This window comes from Hippoglossus hippoglossus, chromosome 16 (genome assembly GCF_009819705.1).
Source record: "Hippoglossus hippoglossus isolate fHipHip1 chromosome 16, fHipHip1.pri, whole genome shotgun sequence".
Lineage (NCBI taxonomy): Eukaryota > Metazoa > Chordata > Actinopteri > Pleuronectiformes > Pleuronectidae > Hippoglossus > Hippoglossus hippoglossus.
In genome coordinates this window covers 17,975,211-17,996,498 of record NC_047166.1, presented here as the reverse complement: position 1 = coordinate 17,996,498, position 21,288 = coordinate 17,975,211, and the positions used below count along the sequence as shown (strand labels likewise).

Below are 21,288 nucleotides of genomic sequence, written 5' to 3'. Positions count from 1 at the left end.
GGGCTGAGAGCAATCTGCTCGATGTCCCTGGAACATCTGGCAGCTGAATTTAGAGTTCCGTTCAGGGGAAAGCTGTGGTTCACCAGTAACAGGCACTCAGTGCATGAAGTTCAGACTTTTCCATTTTACTCTTAGTCACATCAAACCAACTATATTAGGTTAGGAAAAAAAAGCAAAACATGAATTGTACGGACATGAATTCAAAGTACATATTTTTACACACTCTAAATATTCACTAAAGAGGAGTTGGTACCAATAGTTTACATCAAAGTCTCTAATGGGTTCTTTCCTCTGTTAGTTTAGCTTTTTTTACATTTACACACTTGGTCCTGACAGGCCTCCATCCCATTTGTGCAGTGGTAGTGTAGGCAAAGGGCAGTAATCCTGGCAAATATAGTGCTCTCTCATGTAGTCCCATGAGATGCATGGTCACATATTTAACAACTCTCTACTCTCAGCGTTTCCCTGTGGTATTAACTACAGTAGCAAACATGGCTATCACAACAGTTCATCTCCACATAAATTGCAAAGAATTCATGTTTCCAAAAAATGGAGAGGTAGGGGGTGGGGTAGAGGGATAGAGGGGGTAGAGAGTGGGAACACTTGTGTAACTGTTGTATTTAATCACTGTCAGACAGGTTGCTATGAGGATAATGATAACTGATAATTATAGATGTAATAATGTTATTAATAACAGTACGTATAAAAAATAATGGAGCTGGTGTTCCACAGCATTCTGGGTCTATAGCAGCAGGTTCAGAGCTCATCTGAGCACCACAAACAATAGGAAAGTTTTAAGTTCAACCCAAAATGTAGAGAGCATCTGCCCCCTCAACCCAAATTGGGCGCTGGTTCCGCAGGAGAGGGGCCTAATAGCTGCAGGCTCTGTCTCCTCTTCTTCTCTTGGAGACTCTAGAAATCACATTTAAGCCTGCATTTAGACATCGAGGTGATTGGGATATTAAGTTGCTATAAGTTATTTAATAAATGACAGAGCTTGGTCATTAAGAGATTTGTATGTCAGGAGAGGATTTGAATTCTGTTCTGAATTTTACAGGGAGAAAATGGAGAGACACTAGTTTTATGATATATGTTCCTGTCAGTCCTTGTGCTGGATCAACTGGAGGGTTTTCTTTGTTATTGGAACATCCTGATGATAAAGAATTACAGTAGTCCAGTCCAGAGGTAGCAAATGCATGGACTAGTTTTTCAACCTCCTTCTGAGAAAGAAAGAAGATTTACATGTTCAACTTTAGAGGAAAGCTTGCAATATATGGATCCACATTAATTTTCAAAGGCTTAAATGTGCTTCACATTACATTATTTCATTTAGTTGACGCTTTTATCAAAAGCGACATACAACAAGTGCATTCAACCATGAGGGTACAAACCCAGAACAACAAGAATCAAGAAAGTACAATTTGCTTCAAGAAAGCCAAACTACAAAGTGCTATATGTAAGTGCCATATAAGTACTACTAAATATATATAGTTTTATTTTTAATAAAAAAAAATGTATCCAAGGTATAGTCGGAAGAGATGTGTCTTTAGTCTGCGGTGGAAGATGTGTCGACTTTCTGCTGTCCTGATGTCAATGGGGAGCTCGTTTCCCCATTTAGGAGCCAGGACAGCAAACAGTCGTGATTTTGTTGAGTGGTTACGTCGCAGTGAGGGAGCAGCAAGTCGATTGCCAGATGCAGAGCGGAGTGGACGGGCTGGAGTGTAACGTTTGACGAGTGGAGGGAGCGGAGTAGTGTGGGTGAACTTAGGTTGGTTAAAGACCAGTCGAGCTGCTGCATTCTGGATGAGCTGCAGAGGTCGGATGGCACTAGCAGGTAGACTACCAGGAGGGAGTTGCAGTAGTCTAGGCGTGAGATGACCAGAGCCTGGACCAGAACCTGTGCCGCCTTCTGAGTGAGAAGGGAACGTATTCCCCTGATGTTGTGCAGCATGAATCTACAGGAGCGGGTTGTTGCAGTGATGTTGGTTGTAAGGGAGGGTTGACTGTCGAGTGTCACACCCAGGTTCCTAGCAGTCTGGGTGGGGGCTACCATGAAGTTGTCAAAGGTAATAATCAGGTCATGGGTGGGAGAGCCTTTCCCTGGAAGAAAAAGTAGTTCGGTCTTGTCAAGGTTGATTTTCAGGTGGTGTGCAGACATCCACTGAGAGATTTCAGTCAGACAGGCCGAGATTCGTGCTGCTACCTGTGTTTCAGACTGGGGAAAAGAGACAATTAGTTGGTTGTCATCAGCGTAGCTGTGGTAGGAAAAGACATGTGAATGAATGACAGAGCCGAGAGAGTTGGTGTACAGAGAGAAGAGGAGGGGACCCAGGACAGAACCTTGAGGGACCCCAGTAGTGAGAGGACAAGGTTGGGACACAGAAGGTTGTTATGGTGAAGACAGGAGGAGAGCTGATTAAAGATAGCTCGGTCGAGAGCTTTGGAAAGAAAGGGAAGAAGAGAGACAGGTCTAGTTATTTACTTCAGATGGGTTGAGGGTGGGTTTCTTCAGGAGAGGGTTTACTCTTGCCTCCTTCAGAGAGTTAGGGATACAGCCAGTTTGCTGATGTGCTTTTATTTAACTGATGTTTCTATGCAGGACACGAGGGAAGGGGTGTGAAGGGTTTTAGTATTTGGTAATAATTTGAATAGTTTGTTCTGGCTTTTACAATTATCAGATCTCAACCCATGTGTTAAGATGACGGTATACTCCAATACAAATGCTTATTGGATGGTAGCTAATAGCATGAAGCCCCCTGTCTTGTACCTCAGAACCAGAGAATAGAAAAAGAAAAATAGAAGTGCTATTGCAGTGTTCTTATCCAGTCATTATTGTGTCTATTTTTCCTTAAAATAACAGCTTAAAAATCATTTTGATGGTACAATGACTTGTACAGTGCCTCCTTTATTCCCACTGTGCACCCCAAATTCCTGCTCTTGCACTGTGTAACTTTGTGAAATCTCCCACGAGAGATGCCTGGCTGAATCATAGTCTAATGCCCAGGAGCTTCAAGCATAATGCTGATCTGTAGAGTACTTAAATAGACTTAGAAGGTATTAAAAACTAGCATTTGTTTGCAATAATCAGCAAGGAAACTTTAACAATATCAAGAATTCTAAACTGAGTTTGTTGTGTTTGTTACCGTGGGGAAGCTAGGGGTACCGTCTGTTCAGCCATATTTCAGCTCAGCGAGTGCAACTATGCAGTCAGAGCTCCGGTCAAGCGATTGATAGGCTTTGTTTTCTTTACATGAAAACCACTTAACTGCTCTGACTTGGAGCCCAACAGAATTAATTACCACTTGTGGCTGCAGAGGCTGCTGTCACTCAGCAAAAGTTGCATAGTGTTGCTTTAAGCCCAGTGATTTGACCAAAGTAATACAAAAATTCTGCTTCAAGTAAAGTATATCCAGTATGCATGTCTGGGTGATGTCTTAATGCATTTTTCTCTAATCCCAAACCAAGCCATTTAAGCTTGAGCATCTGCCGGTTTTCTTTTTGCTGCAGAATACAGCCTTACGTAGGCCAGCATTAGAATTGATGAACACTGACACTGAGTATGTGCTCACCATAGAGATTGAGAATAGTAGATCAGCTACAGTACATTCAATCCAATTTAATGATAAGATCATACCTGACATTTACAGTGCAGTGTGTGATATATTGGTTCTACAGTACCTGACCTCATTTTTCTCTCGACATCATTGGCACAGTTCTTCACCAAGTCGTCCAAGAAAAGCTTGCCAGCATGGTTCAGGTATTTTTTTTTTTTTGGCCTATGAGTGTTAAATAGCTCGAGCACTGTATGCCTTCGGTACTCTCCTGTGACTGTTACTATCCTTGTTCGGTAAATGTCCAATTGCAGATTATTTGTCGGCGTTCTGAATGATATCTAGTTGCACACAGCACCAGGCGCTGACCAGTAGATTTCCTTTTTTTTATGCAAATGTTTTCAGCTCTGCAGTGTGCTGAATTTTAATTTCACGTTGTTTGCACCAAACTCTAAAGGCTTGTTGTGGTGAGTTTGTACATATTTGGATTGCCTGTCATATGCTTTTTCACATGTTGTTGAACTACACCAATCTGGTATTTCAAACAAATAAAATTCAATTTCGCAGGCTCCCTGTAACACCCATGGAGACAAATTTGCAATTTGTTGCCAAGGATCATGCTGTGCCATGTAGGGAAGCATATATTCATTGCAGCCTGTATTACAAAGATAGATTTGATAACAGTGAAGAATTGCTACATTATAAAACATCAGATCAATCCACATTAGATAATTTGTATTCATTTGTATAGGGAATGGTTAACAGTCTGAATATTGAGGTCGTTCCCTTTTAGGGTTTATATGAACCAAATCTATTTTGATTTGGTATAAAAAGGGTTAGGGTTAGGGTCTGTCATGTATACACATCTGCTACTGCAAAGTACTGGAGCTTCATATGAATGTGATAGTTAGTAGTCTGACTGTCCCCCCTCGCCACTGACCTCTGCGCTGGTCAGATGTCATGCAGATACCTGCATTGAATCTTAACTTTGTTTCTCACTCCTCACCCCCACATCAGTCAGGGTGAATGCCAGGTTCTCGTTATATAGTAAACAAGACACATTTTGCTGACACAAGATAACAAATAATAGCCCGAGACAATTTTGTCATAAGTCACTCTCTCAGACACACTGTGGGTTTGGGTCCACAGCTTTCAGATATTTTCACCAAGCGGACAACCTAATGTAGCAGAGAACAGCACATACGCCCTGAGAAAATACTATGGAAACACCCTTATATAACAAAGATCAAAACCAGATCCTTTCATTTCTGCACTCTGCTGTGTCTTGTCAACTTCAGCTTGATCATGTTGCAGCTCTACTCCTTAAAAATACAGGCTGAGCTCAGACAAAAGAAAGGTTGGAAAGATTCTTTCACAAACATATATACGGGCATTTGGGGGCAGTGACTAAGTCCAGCATTGTTTTGGAGGTGAAAACAAACAGGTTATTGGCAGAGGATTGCAAGACTGTAACACACAAAATTGTGTTTTCTTAGTTCTAACAAATCAAATGGACTGAAGTTCTTCACATCATGTCACTGTCAGGGATGGCTTTCTCCCATTTATCAGTGATTTAATCTTACAGACTTCGATTGGCCCAAACCAGCTTTCCTACCTTATTCCTGTTGCAGTCTGTTGGTGATTCATTTTTCACATGAATATAAACAGCTGTCAGTTGATGTTGAGATTTTATATTGCACTCATTATAGACCATACGTATAAGGGATGTGTATATGAGCATCTGCTGTGTAAAATAGATTAGAAATTAGACTAAAATAAACATTCCTGGAAATTGTGACTTCACAGATGTCCATCAGTGAAATCAATTTTGTTCATTTACACATTTGGCAGACGTTTTTATCCAAAGCGAGGTAGAATTGATGGACAGCACTAAACCTCCAGTACAGCCGACCCTTGGAGTAAGTGCTAAGGGCTAAATCTGCTTAATAAGACAATGTGTAGAATAAGTGGGGCAAAAGTGCAAAGTAAATGCTAGTTAGGCATGTTATGTTGTAAGAGGTGTGAGGGACAGTAGGTGTTCTCAGAAGACATGCGTCTTCAAGAGGTTCTTGAAGATAGAGGGAAGTTCGTGCTCTGAAAGCAATAAATAGCTTGTTCTGCCATTGTGGAACCACAGATGAGAACAGTCTAGACCATGATTGCCTTGTGTGTAGGGATGACAATGCCAGACATCGCGTAGAGTAATGCGCCTTTATTCTGGTCTGTCCTGCAGACCCACAAGTTTTCTCTGTTGGCAGCCATGAGTCACCTGAATTCGATTCTGGTGACCAATGGAGTGATGCGTGCCCTTTTAGGTTGATGGAAGACCAGACATGCCGATGCATTCTGGACAATCTGTAAGGGTTTCACCGTGCCTGAAGGGAGGCCTGCCAGAGCCCTGCGGTATTTGAGCCTGGAGATAACCATGAGATAATAATAAACATGGACTGTACAAAGATCAGGATCAGGGCCTTATGTATACTTTCCTATCTCTCTGTCTATCTATCCATCTGTCCATCTATCCATTCATGGAGTTTATGTTGGTGTAAAAAAAAGCTTACTGTTTTCTGACTTGACCATTGGAACAATTAGCGGCAAACAGATGGCACATATTAACAATAGTCGTTTAATTTGACTGCATGGTCATTCAGAAGCTGCAGGATGGAAGTACCTAGTATTATCATGAGGATAACACTGGATCTGATCAGACTAACTGGGTTTTATTGATCGGCGGGCCCACGATATCACGGCACCCTGATCACTACTGCAGACTCTCGACTCCAAATGACGGCAAGATGCAAGCTCTCGTATTGGGTATATTTTGGGTTTATTTTTGTACAATGGGAGGAAGTGGAAACGTGTCATCACCTAACAGTCTATGATCAGTCTCAGCCATTTTGGTTGTGTAGCTGCACATCTATTGGCACTCCTGTCAGTCATCATAGAAAACCTTACAATTTTAGGTAGATGGTTGTTACTGACCCATACTGTGATGGTAGAAGCAGTTGAACATTTCTCTCCTCTACATATTTAAAGCCTGTTAAAATGGTTGTGTGTTTAAAGGGCTCTTACTTCAAAATAACCTTTGTGAATGCATTGCATGTGTAGATAAACAATTTATTCTTATTTGTGATGTTTCATATGGTCTTTTTTATGTGTTTATTGCACATATTCGTACAATTTATTGGTTATAACTACTCCTGAGGCAAAAGAAAACAGTGATGTGTTATTGTCCGAGACTGCAGATTGAAATAGAAGCTTTGCCAAAATTCCCCTGCAAATGTCCGGTCTGCACAAAATGTATCAGCAGAGACAAAATTATAGAGGTTTAAGAGGAGAGAAATGTACTGGAAGATTTTGTTCAACCAAAAGAATAGAGGAAGAAACCTCTAGGCTTGTTCATCACACTTCTGGTAGATGTTTATCAAAATTATCTGTCAGTAGTTTACCAGTGAATACATCGATCATAAGTACTTTGGCTCTGTCAGCACATGAGCACAATAGGACAGTGTTTTCTTGTGGAATATTTATACTTCAATATATCTGCTTTAAAAATGGGTCTGGCTAAAGATTTAGAATATCATTGCCATCTTGTTTCTTATTTTTCATGGGTACTGTTGTTTTGTGACATGCAGTACCTTTCCTGTAATATCTGTGCCATGATAAGCACAGTGATACACAAGGCAGAGAAATAAGGAAATAAAGAATAGAGGTTGCAGAAAGGTAATGGAGAAAACATTAACTGGAAAAATGGTCATGTCATTCAAGTAAAAAACATGCCTGCTGCAGATTTACCCATATTTCTGCTATTACCATGAGTTACAGTAAAAGTGCGTCAGAAAAATGAATGAATGGGAAAGCAAATTAGAGACAGTATTTAAATTCAATATAAGAGATCCATGTTCACAAAGGCCATTTGACAATCGGTGCTTTTTAACATTTGAAGATCTGGTGCATATTTAGTGCTGTGAGGTTTTTGTGATGAGGATTTTTTCAACATTGAAATGATGAAAATTACTTGTTCTTCCCCAACTATTAAGCAGAGTGGCCACTCAGGACTGTAAATGATTATAGTCTGCAGAGGAGGTGTAATGATTCCACTTTCTCATATTGCGATACAGAATGATGGAACTGTGACATCCGCTGGCACCACTTCAGGTGCAGCCTGTTCAGCTCTTTCAAAACAAAATTTTAGATTTCACAATTAATACTGGAACACATGAAAGTGACAAAACTTATTATTTTGACAAAACTTATTATTTTGTACAGTTAAGTCAAGCTGTATATTTTGCGTCCAGTATTGACAACGTGATCACGCCTGTGTTAAAAGTTAGGCTATTTGAATTAGTTCAAGATGGATAACAGCTCTTCAATTGCAGACTAGACGGGCACATTCAAGTCATCAGGGGTGGCTCATTTGCGTTTCCCGCTCCCCACAAAACAAACAAAACAAAAGAAAACTCAGATATGAACCAAACTGTGGATTTGGAGAATCGTTATACCTGTAGTTTTAGCTCCTCCTACCATCTTTTTTCTAGCTTTAATTTTTTGTATGTTTGCCAATTTACTTTGTTTTTGCCTGCATTTCATTGCTGCTCCCAGTTATAGATTTGTTATTTTAGTGAACTCTTACCATAAGAAGATTGGTAAGACACCAGAACGGCACATCAGTGCTCCTTGGACATCACATGTTATCATAGTCTCATATTCATTTAAGTTCCCCAAATGTAATTGGGCATTTGAGTAGCAATGACTTAAAATGCAAACTAAAAGTTTAACAAATTAACAGTGTATGTAGACTCAATTACTAAAGTTAAAACTACTAAGACATATGTGAAATGGCTTTGCATTTAGGACTTAAGATAATATAAAGGAAGACTGGTATATGTCATATATAGCAAAACATTGTTATTCTGAACAACTTTGTCTTCTCTTTCCATTTTCCAGAGCTAAGAAGCAGTTCATGTGGAAACCCTGGGATTCCACCCAAAGGCATACTGAATGGAACTCAGTTCAACGTAGGTGACAAGATTCGCTACCGGTGTGTCACTGGCTATGTCCTAGATGGACATTCACAACTCACCTGTGTCACTAATGCAGCTGGGGTGTCAGTGTGGGACTTTCCTGTGCCAATCTGCAGAGGTGAGGATGTTTTATTACTGAAAATGAGTAATTCATTATTTTAACTGCATGTGCTGCTTTTTTAAGCCAACTTTATCTCCCAGCTGTGCAATATGTTAAAATGATGTCATGAAGAACATGATGTTATCTACATCTACATATTTTAGGGTTGCCCCAAGAAATTTAAAATAACAAGGTGATATTTTGTTTTGTGATTTAAATTTCCATTAATTTCTTCTAGTTAATTTCTTTTGAATTACTGACAGTTTGTGTGACTGGATGATTGGTCTGCACCGCAGATATAGTAAAAGTGGTACAAGTCCTCATTAGATAAAAAATGTTTTGCAATGGGCTGGAGTGATTTTAATCACGGTGAAGTAGTTGATTAGAGCCTCAGAGTATGGAAAGGTTAATCAAATATTTATTCCTGTGGAGGAGGTAGCTTAATACATTATTGCTGTTGGCAGGAGTCATACATCTACTATGAAGTGTTGCAGCGTTTCTGCTGTGCTGTGACTTCACTGAACACTTCTGTGCCTCTTCTTTGCAACACTTAACAGGTCTACCAAATCTGATCTTAACAAAGTGTGGTGGGTTCGATGACCTGTAAGGGGGCAGGACAACTGCTGTCTTACTGAGGTCTCGGTCACCTCTCCTCTCAGACTGAATGGGTAGTAACACCAGGTTACTTGAGCTACGAGAATAAAGGCACATAGTCCGTTATTACCATCCAGGAATGTTGGACAGTGAGAAATGAACCCAGACTCACTTTTAGTTTATTGTGGTTACCCACCAGCTCCCAAAACACAAGAAGGAACTGTTCCAGCCTGTATACAGACACAGAAGGGAGACAGACAGGGGGTTGCAAATGAAAATGCTAAATTATTCCATCATACCTGAAACTCATGCAATCGCAGTATTTACTGTTCCTTTTTATCCTGCCTGGCAGATTGGAAATACTGTGACTGCTGGCAAATGAATATGGCAGGTTTATGTTGTGGAAACGTTTCGATTGTAAAAAATTGTCTACCTCAGGACAAGTGAAACCAAAATAAAATGGATCATATGGGCTGTTAACCTTGTTGCTCGTGAATGTAATTAATTTTAACCTGTTATTTATTCTTCAGTGAAAGCTGTCTGTTAATAGGGGATGGAGGATTTTGCAAGTCTAACCATTTAAAGTGCCTGTTTTTTTTGGATAATAATGCACAAAACATAAACATCCAATCTATGAAAGCTCTACCAAAATACCACATTATGAATGAGTATTTGCCTCATTTAACATGCACTTGGTAGTTCTAAAATATTCAAAAAACTGAAAAATGATGCGGGCCCATACTGTTTGAATGTACAGCTGGTGCCAAGATCAGTTAACTGCTCGAAGATATTTTGAAAAGTTTCAGGAGTCAGTTTTTCTTTTTTGACACTTGGAAAACTTCATATTTGTTTCATTTCCTACTCAGAAACTGCTTTGTGTAACGGATATGGATTGGCCACAAGGACGAATGACTCAGGGGGTTGGTTTCCAGCTTTTTATTCACTGTAGAAAACACATTGCTTTGCTGTGGTTATTTTACACCTCCTGCTGCATCTCTGTTCTTAAACCCTCAGCAATGTAAAACAACACTCATTCATACTTTTAACAACAGTATGTAATAAACACAGTACAAAAGTGACATGAAATAGAAAGGTGCCTTGGGTTGGGTTATTAAACAGCTTATCCAAAATTTGGTTTAAAAAAGGAAAGCCCACATACCTGTAGAAAACACATTGCTTTGCTGTGGTTATTTTACACCTCCTGCTGCATCTCCGTTCTTAAACCTTCAAAATAAAATAATTTACTTCAAAGGGCTGCCGAAATCCCCGCGACGCTACTAAACAAAATGGCGCCGCCATCATGTAAAATGTATCACCGTGAAAGTTAAACGACAACATTTACAAAACATATCAACACTCAAAACAGCAGCACAACATATAATTTAGACCGTTAATTTTCAAGGAAAATTATAAAATAGCGTGGAGCATTTCCGCAGGTGACTTACCCTCAGCAATGTAAAACAACACTGAGGGGGGGAGGGGTTGACAGGAAGTATAAGCTTTCGGAGGAACACAAAAGGTGACGCACAGCAAGGTCACTTCCGCAGGTAGCGTTAATAAAGTAAAATAACTAATAAAATTCACAAATACAAATTCTAAATAAAAATAAATAAAGTACATTTCTAACTTTGTTACATTTGCATATTCAAAAACACTGTTACCCAGGACTTGAACTCTTAAAGAAGCTGTGCATAGGCAATTTGTGTCAACAAGCTCCTTCGCCCGACCGCCAGGAACACAAGAGAGTGAAGAACATGCTATAATAAAGGTCTCTCTGGTATCTGGTTGATGAAAGACTGATGTGCTCTTGATATCATGCTGTTTATCCAATGCTGTGATTAAATGAGACCTTGTCACAGTAATGCAAATAATCCACTCTTAAATATGTAGAGAGGCATTGTGCTAATGAGAGTGATTTCCTGCATATTGTGATGACGTGCACAAAACATAAGCAGTGTATAGTGTATAATTTAACAACAATTCTTTAGCTGTAATCACTTGGAGCAGCTAAGCATAGACGATTTTGGTTTAATCAGTGCTACAAGCTTGTCTGAATCTCCTTATGGACACTTCAACACCTTTTTGTCGCTGCATTTGTTTTACTCAAGAGAACTGTTTAGGTGAAGAGATGTAGGTATTTATTGCAGTTTGGCTGAACATCAAACTTGTGATGCACATACTCCCAGCAGGCAACACCTTTTCCTTTGCATTTGCTGTGTCAGCCTCACTTTACCCCAAATCACCTCCCAGTAAGTGCTGCTGTTATTTTTAGAGACAGCCACCACATCATACAGTGTCCGCAAGGACAAATTAACTACTATTAGGTAAACGCTCTTAAAGAGAAGGCTTGGAAGTCATTCTCATATCATTTTCTTCCAATCTACCAGAATACTCGTCAAACTTTAACTGACTTTATGATGGTTATATTTCATTTCCCCCTAACCCTGTCTGTACTTTTTTAAACAATATTTTTAAGTCATATATTTTTTTTTTATTGGAATGAAACACAAATAACTATACCTCTTAGGCAACATCCATAATTAAAAAATTTGAAAACAGCATTTTTACCTAAAACAATCTCAGTCCACACAAGCGTTCGGGCTCCGTATCAGTTTATATCTTTGTCCATAGTAACAAGCCAGAAAACACGTATCACGGGACCACTCGCATACACTGGGCATGTATGTATGCTCAAATAATAGCTTGTCTTCTAGGCATGTAAAAGGTTTTATCATTGTAAAATTCAGAGTTTAAATGCACAACAAGCAAAGACAAAAGACTCAGTGAAGCATGTAATTGATCCACATTGCATTCTACACTGGTAGCCAAGGCTAATGCCGGTTGTTTTCTTTCCGAAAGAGGGTCAAGTGATTGGAGCCTGACGAATCAGCGAAGTTTACTTCTTGATGGGAAAAGACCAAATAAGCAAGAGGTTGTGAGAGTCTATGTCATTGTTTCCAAACATCTCAGTTTCTGCCCCTCCAGACTAATATACAGCTCTCGAGTTTTCAAACTAAAACTGAGCCAGCTGCGTTTCCACACTTCTCTGTTTGGGCGACTCTAAAACTCTGGAGTTGTGTGGTCGCCAAGCGTATCTGGAGCAGGGTTGGTGCATTTTCAAACAAAACCCGTAGGAATGTGGATGGAGCCTTAACTAAGTTTCTGCATTTTAATGCAGGTGGTCCCCCAGCGTTCAAACAAAAAAGAGGAAATACGATAAGAAGAGTCAAAGTTCTCCACCTCCCATCTTTACATACAATCCTAAAACATCCCAAAGCCAGCAGAGCATATTTGCTCATGCCAACTCACTCTACAATGCAAAGCACAGCAGAAAGAATATGGTTCAGCATATGTTTGAGATACGGCAAGCATAGAGGAAACAAAAAGCTGCAGATGGAGGGTTCCTTTTCATTAAAGGATGGTGTTAGCCTGTTGCCAGGGGCCAGAATCATCACTCTTTTTCAGGACTGGGCTCCGATTGAGTGTCTCTCTCTCTCTCTCTCTCTCTCTCTCTCTCTCTCTCTCTCTCTCTCTCTCTCTCTCTCTCTCGTGTGTCTAAATCCGACCCGGATCCTGTATGTGGGCAGATGGCGCTTTGATCTTATTTCCACAGAGATCCTGCCCTTTCTACTCATCACCAATTGTTCCACACTAAACACACACAACTCAAAATCTCTCCCCAATCCACCGTCCACCCCCCACTGTCTCCCAACACCTCAGTGTCTCAACCAGTCACCTCCTTTTGTTAGTATTTCTCTCTCTTTCATCTTTTTCCCAGTTTTCTCTCACCCTTCCCACCTTTCAAAATCCACGTGTGTGACTGACAGAGCTATAGGCGAGGCAAAACACAAGTGCAGGGAGACATACAATACCAACTACTTGTACAAACTGCTGTTTGATCATGAAGTTGTATACAGCCCAAGCTTGACCAATGTTAAATGTCATCACTATACCGTGGAATTATCAGATATCCGTTTATTTACTGGACAGAGTAGCCATCTCTCATTTGATTTAAAGTGGTCTCTGCTGTGCTTAGACTGGAGGCCCAGCATTGAAGTCAGTATGAATAAACTGGTTTAAGTTAGCATTTCTTTCCTTATTTTTTTCCCCACTACCCAACAAAACACTATTTTCGCTGTAGTTCTTGTAAAGGTAACCCAATGCCAGGTGATATCCCATTTAGATCAGCCGTAACAGTGTGTTTATCCCGATTCACTGTCTTTCTCAAGGAAAACATGAATGGTTGAAGGAAAACTGAGAGCAGTAAGTAGAGTCTAAGTGCAGGGTTGGTGTAAGTGTAGTGTCAAAGAGACTGAAAAACTGACATAAAGAACCAAACAGGATCAACTCCAAGCAGAAAAGCAGTGAGATGGAGAATTAATGGCTATTCTAATTGTGAGCTGCTGCTGCTTCTCACAGGGGCCCATTTCGATTCCCTCCATCTAAATTGTCTCTGGACATTCATTAAAACGGGCAGCAAGAGAGTGTACAGGCAAGTGTGGTAACATGAGAATATGGTCTATTGACACACTGTTATTCTTGTTGCCAGCCTCTGTCCAACAGAATAAAAGAATTAGGCCGCATAGACCATTCAAACCATTTCCATGTCTGGGAGTGTGACTGGATTAAACTCACAGTGCCTCCTCAGCGCTCTACTACACAAATTGAGAATTAAAGTCAGAGCATTGACGTTCCCACTTGCCCATGGCAAATTTTTTTTAGTCCAAGTGACTGCTGAATCTTTCTTCACATGTAGAGCTGATATGAAAATAGCTCAGTATTTTCACCAAGTTATAGCTGTCAGGCGTGAAATGCGCAAATATATTAATTGCATTTGTAATTACAACATAATTAGAAATGTGAACCTCCATATTCCATATTAATTGATTTCAGAAGTAGGAGATGTTGATGAGAGTCATCATATATTTTATAAACTATGACTAAATGACAGCGGCATGGTGCTGCAGTGGTTAATGCTGTCACGTCCCAGCTGGAAGGTTCTTTGTTCGAATCCTGGTTTATTTTTTGGATTATCAATGTACTACTTATATCTATGTGGATTTTATTGGGCTTAGGTTCATTGGAAACTCTTAATAAACCGTATTGCTGAATGTGAGTGTGAAAGGTTGTCTATGTTGGTTGGCCCTGTGATTGGCTGGCAACCTGTATATGTGTATGTATGATGTCATATGAATAATATATCTGCAGCCATTACAGATCTCCCTGCTGTTCCTCAACCCTATCAATGTTTAACTGGACTTGCGACTGAGCAAATGAGGGACTTACTGTAGACATAGTCATTGCCTTTGCATTAACACAGGGATTATTACAAAGGAAAAAACCTGAGGTAGTGCAAAAATTATACATGAGTCCCTTCCTTTCCTCTATCCTTGGGGGTGAATATTTCTAAGTAGAAAGACAAGTGTTATATATCTGATCAAAGTCAAGGGGAGAGAGGCTTAATCCCTCCTCAAGTAGCATTAGATTGCTGATGCTGGGGATGTAAATGAGCTCAGCTAAAGCAGTCCTAATCCTCAGCACCATCTTTTTTTTTTCTAATACAGCCACCATTTTTAAAGGAGACAGATACGACCTCCCTTCAAATCCAGAACACGCTTTTAATGATGTGTTCGGGAACACATTGCCCAGCATTCAGTTCCTTCCTTTTATGTAACTAAACCTCGTTGTCAGACCTTACCTTATGTGCTGCAATGCATCTCAGTGACACACTGCATGTGAATGTATAGAACCTGTAAGGCATTATCCAGGTGAAGCCATTTGAATTTCTCAAGCTGCTAAGCGTTTTTAAGCATCAGACAGCAGTTTGCTTGTGCATGATTTACAGTACCATGCATGGATGCTTCTCATAGAAACAGTGAAGAAATCTGTCTCAGTGCTTTGGTACTATAATGGATTTCTTCCTAGCATCGATTTAATTTGCCTGTGCAATTTAATTGGCTACAATTGTAGACACATTAATGAGTTATAAGTGAGGTTATTATCATTAAATGTGGTTCTGGAAATCTGTCTCATACCCTCGAGGAAGCCCTGTGCTGAAATATTAGTGATTAATCCAAAGCACACGAACCCAAAAATGACTTTCAGGTAGTTTTACTAAAAAGTCTCTTAAGTTACTTTATTTGCAGACGGGACAGTAACCACTGCCACGTCTGCTTTTTTTAGTCACAGTTCCCTTGTACCTGTCACATCCAAGTTTGCACACGGCTTCCTGCTGCCACCTGAGTTGAATGGTGTTCAATGGCGATTTACCTTTTTATTTACTTTTACTCTATTTTCCCTCTCAGTCCTTTTCATCTCTGTCCTGTCTTTCTCATTCCCTTCATTCTTTTCTGTACCACATTCTCTTTTTTTCTCTCACTGATTTGGTTTGCACTTGTCTTTTGCCCTGACACTTTTTGGTATTTTTCTGTCTTCTGTCCTACACTCACATCTCCAACCATCTCTCAACACTTCTCCACTATTTCTTTCTCACTGTCTTTGCCTCCATGGCCATAGGGACACTTTATGCTGCTGCCTGTCGTGAGGTTTAAATGTAATATCGCTCCTCTGCAACACATCAATATGCTAGGCACTCTTTGAAATGTGGCCTTAAATGCATTAATGGGATACACAATTTCTCAGTCAGCACAAGTGTTTTATGGTGGTGAATATGCTGATTTACACGAGAAGCAAATCATGAGTCCTTGTGTTTTTGTAGTTAAGAGGCTGTAGGCATTCAACAAATGAAGGCCTGCCCATGGTGTAGTCTAAAAAGGAGTCTCCTTGATATGAATCATATATGTGAGGACATCATGTCTCACACTGTATCATTCTGCCATCTCTGCCTTCCCATAAAGACTTTGATCAATTGCTATGCTTCTGCTGTGTCAAAGAACATGGATCAAGCTAACCAGCAGCCTCTGTTCTCCAATCTTCTCCCTCTTTTTCTTTATCTTATTTGGAATTTCATACATCTGCTTCCTTGTTCCTTGACCAATCATGTAATGCAGCATACAGGAATGTTCCAAGGCTGGCAGCTTTGACAGCCCTGAGTGGAGCGCTGAGCCATCAAAGGTTTCAGCTGGCACAGCTGAGTGTCACATATTAGTCTTAAATGATGTGAAAACTGTGAAAGCCCTGCCATCATTACAATTCTTAAGGGAGAAAAAAACGAATGCAGGGATAGAAGGGAGGCTGGCGAGTAATAGTATAAAAGATCTGAGAAGGTTTGGAAGAGTGGAATGGAGAGAGAGATGGAGAGATATTAGAAAGGGTGAGGGAGAGAAGGGGAAAAGGGACTTGGAGTGAAAGAGAGCAAGCCACTGTTATGGTGTAGTGCATTAACATTCAGCTGACGTGCCTTGCTCCCCACACTGAAAAAATATACAATTTCACAGCATTATAAGCCCTGTTTATCACCATTTGTTTGTTTCCTGAAACATGAGGGGCTCCGCGGACATAATGATGAATTACTGACTCTTGGATGGAGGGAGAATAGATGGGGGGGGGGAAGAAAAAAAAGCACAAAAGCGAGAGTTGGGTCTTTTCCCTCTCACATAGAAACTGCTCAACAAAACTGTGACAGAATTAGTGCACAATTAATTGGTAAATAGTTTTGCCGATTGACACTAATGAATGCTTTATTTCCTGCCATTGTGTAGAAAACAAAACAAACCTTTTATTCGTTTCATACCATTATCAATTTCCTAATTGTGTCTAAATGACCTGTGCAGCTTCATGTTTAAATGACCTGTGCAGCTTCATGTTTAGATGACCTGTGTAGCTTCATGTTTAGATGACCTGTGCAGCTTCATGTTTAGATGACCTCTGCAGCTCCAGCATCAGCCTCCACATTTGTCTGTCTCTGGTTTTCATTTATCTGAAGGGACGGGTACAGATGTTTTATGCCTACAGCCACTTTTCCCCCATGTTGAACTTTGAATAATAGCTCTGAAATAACCCAGAGTCTGTGTGTCTTTTTCTCTCTGCACCCGGCCTTCCTCTTTGTGACTGACAGCGGAGGACACGTGCGGTGGCACCCTGAGGGGCTCCAGCGGGCTCATCTCCAGCTTCGATTTCCCCAGCAGCGACTCCCTGGGCACTGGCGGAGGTGGAGGTGCTGGAGGTCTAGGCAGCAGTGGGGAGTGTAAGTGGACCATCCTGGCAGATCCCGGGGATACCATCTCCCTGGTGTTCACTGAATTTCAGATGGAGGAAAAGTCGGATTATCTGGAGGTGGAGGGATCTGAAACGCCAACCATCTGGTGAGTTGGGCTGTGAGAAGGAACAAGGGTAGTGTTTGTCTTTAAGTTGATGTACATAAATAGTTTTAGTGTAACTGCATGTTGGTATGTTGGTATGTGTTACTTGTATGTCAGGTGAGAAGGGCACTACATATCATGAAGAAAAATATTTTTAGTGCAATACTGTAGTAAAGCTGTGAAATCATGGCCTATATTCTGTCAGAAAAAGAATAAGTTTTAAAATCCAGATATGTTAAGACTTTTATCACAAATGATTGTGTTTTGTAAGGTTGAAGTCAGTTTTGTCTTTTACTAGATTAAGTTTCAGTAAAGAAAAGTAATTAAAGTGTATTTGTGTAGCACAATATCACATACAGTCCCTGACAAAAGTCTTGTCACTTATCCATTTTGTAGAAACAACAGCTTATAACCTGACTTTTAATTTATCCATTGGTTTTAGAAATGGCTCATATGAAAGCTAAAACCCTCCCAAATTATGTTTAATATACTAAAATAAATTTGCTTCACTGAAGAAAGATTGATCATTTAATGAACACAGAAAGGTCAGATTTTGGCAAGACAAAAGTTTTGTCGCCTACAGAGAGTAATGTGAAAATTGAACAAATAATTTACTTGAAATACAAAAATATGTTGCATAACATCAGTGAATTAAGTAGTGGTGCTGTGAGATCCATATTTAATACCTTGTATGACTTCCATGAGCTTGAAGGACTGCATCCATGCGGTTCGACAATGATTCATACAATTTATTGATGAAGTCATCAGGAATAGCAAAGAAAGCAGTCTTACATGCCTCCCAGAGTTCATCAAGATTCTTTGGTTTCGTCTTCCATGCTTCCTCTTTCATTCTACCCCAGACATGCTCAATGATGTTCATGTCTGGTGACTGGGCTAGCCAGTCCTGGAGCACCTTGATCTTCTTCGCCTTGAGGAACTTTGATGTAGAGATGGAAGTATGCGATGGAGCACCATCCTGCTGCAAAATTTGACCCCTTGTATGGTTGGGAATGTAAGAGGTAGCTAATACTTCTTGATATTTTAGGCTATTGATATTGCCTTCCACCCTGCAAATCTCTCGCACACCCCCATACTGGATGTAACCCCAGACCATGATTTTTCCGCCACCAAACTTAACTGTTTTCTGGGTGAATCTCGGATCCATGCGGGCTCCAGTAGGTGTCCTGCAATATTTGCGGCGGCTGTGATGTAATTCAACCGAAGATTCATCTGAGAAATCCACCTTCTGCCACTTTTCCAGCGTCCATCCTTTTAGCAGGCTATGGGCCTTGGCAAATGCCACACGTTTTTTTAATTGCCTTTTGTTTAGTGCTGGTTTCTGGGCACTGATTCGACCATGGAGGCCATTTCGAGACAGAATTCTACAAACTGTCCTGGTTGACACGGGGACTTGAGGTGACCAGGCCTGGTGGAGCTCTGCTGCAGTGGAAAAGGGGCTGGCCTTGGATTTTCGAGCCAACAAACGGTCCTCCCGAGCAGTTGTCTTGCGGGGTCTGCCGGACCTGGGCTTGTCAAAAACATCTCCAGTCTCTTCAAATCTTTTTCTTATTCTTTGTACTTGACGCTGAGACACATTGAAGGTGTCAGCCACCTCAGCAGTGGATCTGGTCTTCAGCCTCTTGATAATCAACGCTTTGGTCTCAGGGTGAATCTTAGGCATGTTGTCAGAGGTCAAGTTGCAGTTGATGTGAAGGTCTGGTGTGCTGGGGTTCTTTTTATACACACCCACTAATTGATTGATCAATTATTGATCACAGGTGAGGCTGTAATCTAGGATTGGGTGCATCATATGACAAGGCGACAAGACTTTTGTCTTTGCAAAAACTGACTCAGTGGGCTTTACCAAGCTGTGAACGTTAGAATGCTTTTCAGCAGTTTCGTTTGGCACCAAAACATTATTTCAAAAGCTGTTGGGATTGAAATTAGCCATTTCTTGTAAAAAAAAAATTGATTACAAATATATTTGAGGGGCACTTAAGGTCACCTTGTACCCAAGCGACAAGACTTTTGTCAGGGACTGTAGTGTTTCCACAGGCTTTACAGGCCCACAGCTGTAATTCCACACCCAGACCAAACCTTCAAAGCTTTACATATAAGAAAAAAGGATGAGATGCAAAAAGAGATCCTTTATCATTTTCATGGCCCGGAATGCAAAGAGGTGCAGGATGGGAAAACAGCAATTGCAAAAAGTAAACAGGAAGTTGTAATAGTTGGTGTAATAAAGCATTGCTGTGGGGTTAAAATCCAGTAGTAAAATTACATTTAGTTCAGATATATAATCTACCTAGCTGAGTAATTTATGTGTTTGGGACGGTGTGTAATCATAAAAAACAGAAGTTAATGGGCACTCAGAGAGAGAACAAACAATTTTGGTCTCTAGATTTACTGATCGTAAGAGAGTTGGCAGCTCCGAGTTAATTCCAAAGGGTGGCGGGGGCTTGGTAAAACAAGGCTGTATTGCCTAAGGCTTCTGTCTTAGTTCTTTGGATAACGAGGAGGTCTGCCTGCTAAGATTTCAAAGCATGTAAAGGAACAAAGGTTTAGTATGTATGGTACATGGAGTGTGACCATGTCATTTTTTATATGATCAAGTCTTTAAAAGTCAGCTGCATGCATTGGAAGCTACAACATACGGAAGCTAGCCACCTTTTAATGACTTTTCTTGGATATTTACGAGCAGAAAACATTTTGAATATCCCATGTGGTTCTAAATGAATTAATTTAAGTCAAGTCACAGAGAAGGTGATTCCCTGTTGCATAATTCTGATGAAGGTGCACATGAATCAGAGTTTGGTTTAAAAAGCAGCCTTCAGACATTTTCATTTATGGCTTTCTTGTAGGCTTAATTTAGAAGTCACTCCCAACTGAAACAAGGAAATATGAAATGGGTTTGACCTCCAACCTTGAAGCTAAGGTTATCTGTCTCTTCTGCGTCCTGTGCAAATGGGAGCATCCACCAGGTTTATGCGATCCTGTCGGGCATTAATTAAAATTGTCTGAAAGAAGCTCTAATCAATCACTGAGCTTCAAGCTTTGTTGTCCCTGAGAGTTGTCATCTGGAGTCGGAGGGAGAGAGAGGCAGACATTGTGTCAGTGAGGGAGAGCGAGCGAGTGAAAGGGAGCGGTGCTCAGAGTGGGCCAATAACTGCTAAGTATTGTATTGTTGACGCAGCTAAAGAGAGTGTGACAGTGAGCTGATATGAGATGACATTGATGTGTTTTGACAGACCACCAGGTAACCTGCTCTGAAGTACGAGAGTTTTAAAATTAACTCTTGTGTCTACTGCTGTATACAGAATTAAAGAAAATTGTTCTATGTTGTTACATTTTTAATTATATTTCATTGCTATTTATGTTACTTTGGTTATCTGATCAGAAAAGACTGGCTTCTGTCCCTGACTCCTCCTGTTAACTGTTCTGGGCTGGTACTACAAAATAAAAGCATGTATAAATGTAATTTGTACACTGATCATAGTAGTAATTAGTAATATTTGCTTCCATTAACAGTTTTCTTATGAATTGTTTTATTCATTTGATCAGTCATCAATTTCATATCCTAGGATCTGCTTGAGGGAATGTCTTCAAATTTGGGACAAATATTCACTTGGATTTAAAGATGAACTGATACATTTTTGGTGCCTGACGGTCAAAGGTCAAGGTCACACTGACCTCACATTCCTGTGACCTCAAAAACATGTTTTTGGCCTCTTGAATGTGGTATATAACACCGTCTTGAG

General features: G+C 40.3%; 1 protein-coding gene and 1 long non-coding RNA gene across 6 annotated transcripts in view; one reads left to right on the top strand and one right to left on the bottom strand.

The window, feature by feature from the left end:
* Positions 1–21,288, top strand: part of LOC117776906 (CUB and sushi domain-containing protein 3-like) — a 213,822-nt gene that overhangs the window by 40,263 nt on the left and 152,271 nt on the right. For all 5 annotated transcript variants that reach the window (XM_034611302.1, XM_034611297.1, XM_034611301.1 and 2 more), the window contains exons 4-5: positions 8,499–8,693; positions 17,287–17,533. In XM_034611302.1, the coding sequence (XP_034467193.1) occupies positions 8,499–8,693; positions 17,287–17,533 (442 nt within the window). The remainder of the gene's footprint in view (positions 1–8,498; positions 8,694–17,286; positions 17,534–21,288) is intronic.
* On the bottom strand, positions 18,262–18,704 carry LOC117776907. Its single transcript, XR_004616516.1, has 2 exons — positions 18,524–18,704; positions 18,262–18,458 (listed from the first exon to the last, which is right to left on the bottom strand). It is a non-coding gene; the product is annotated as an uncharacterized LOC117776907 (long non-coding RNA).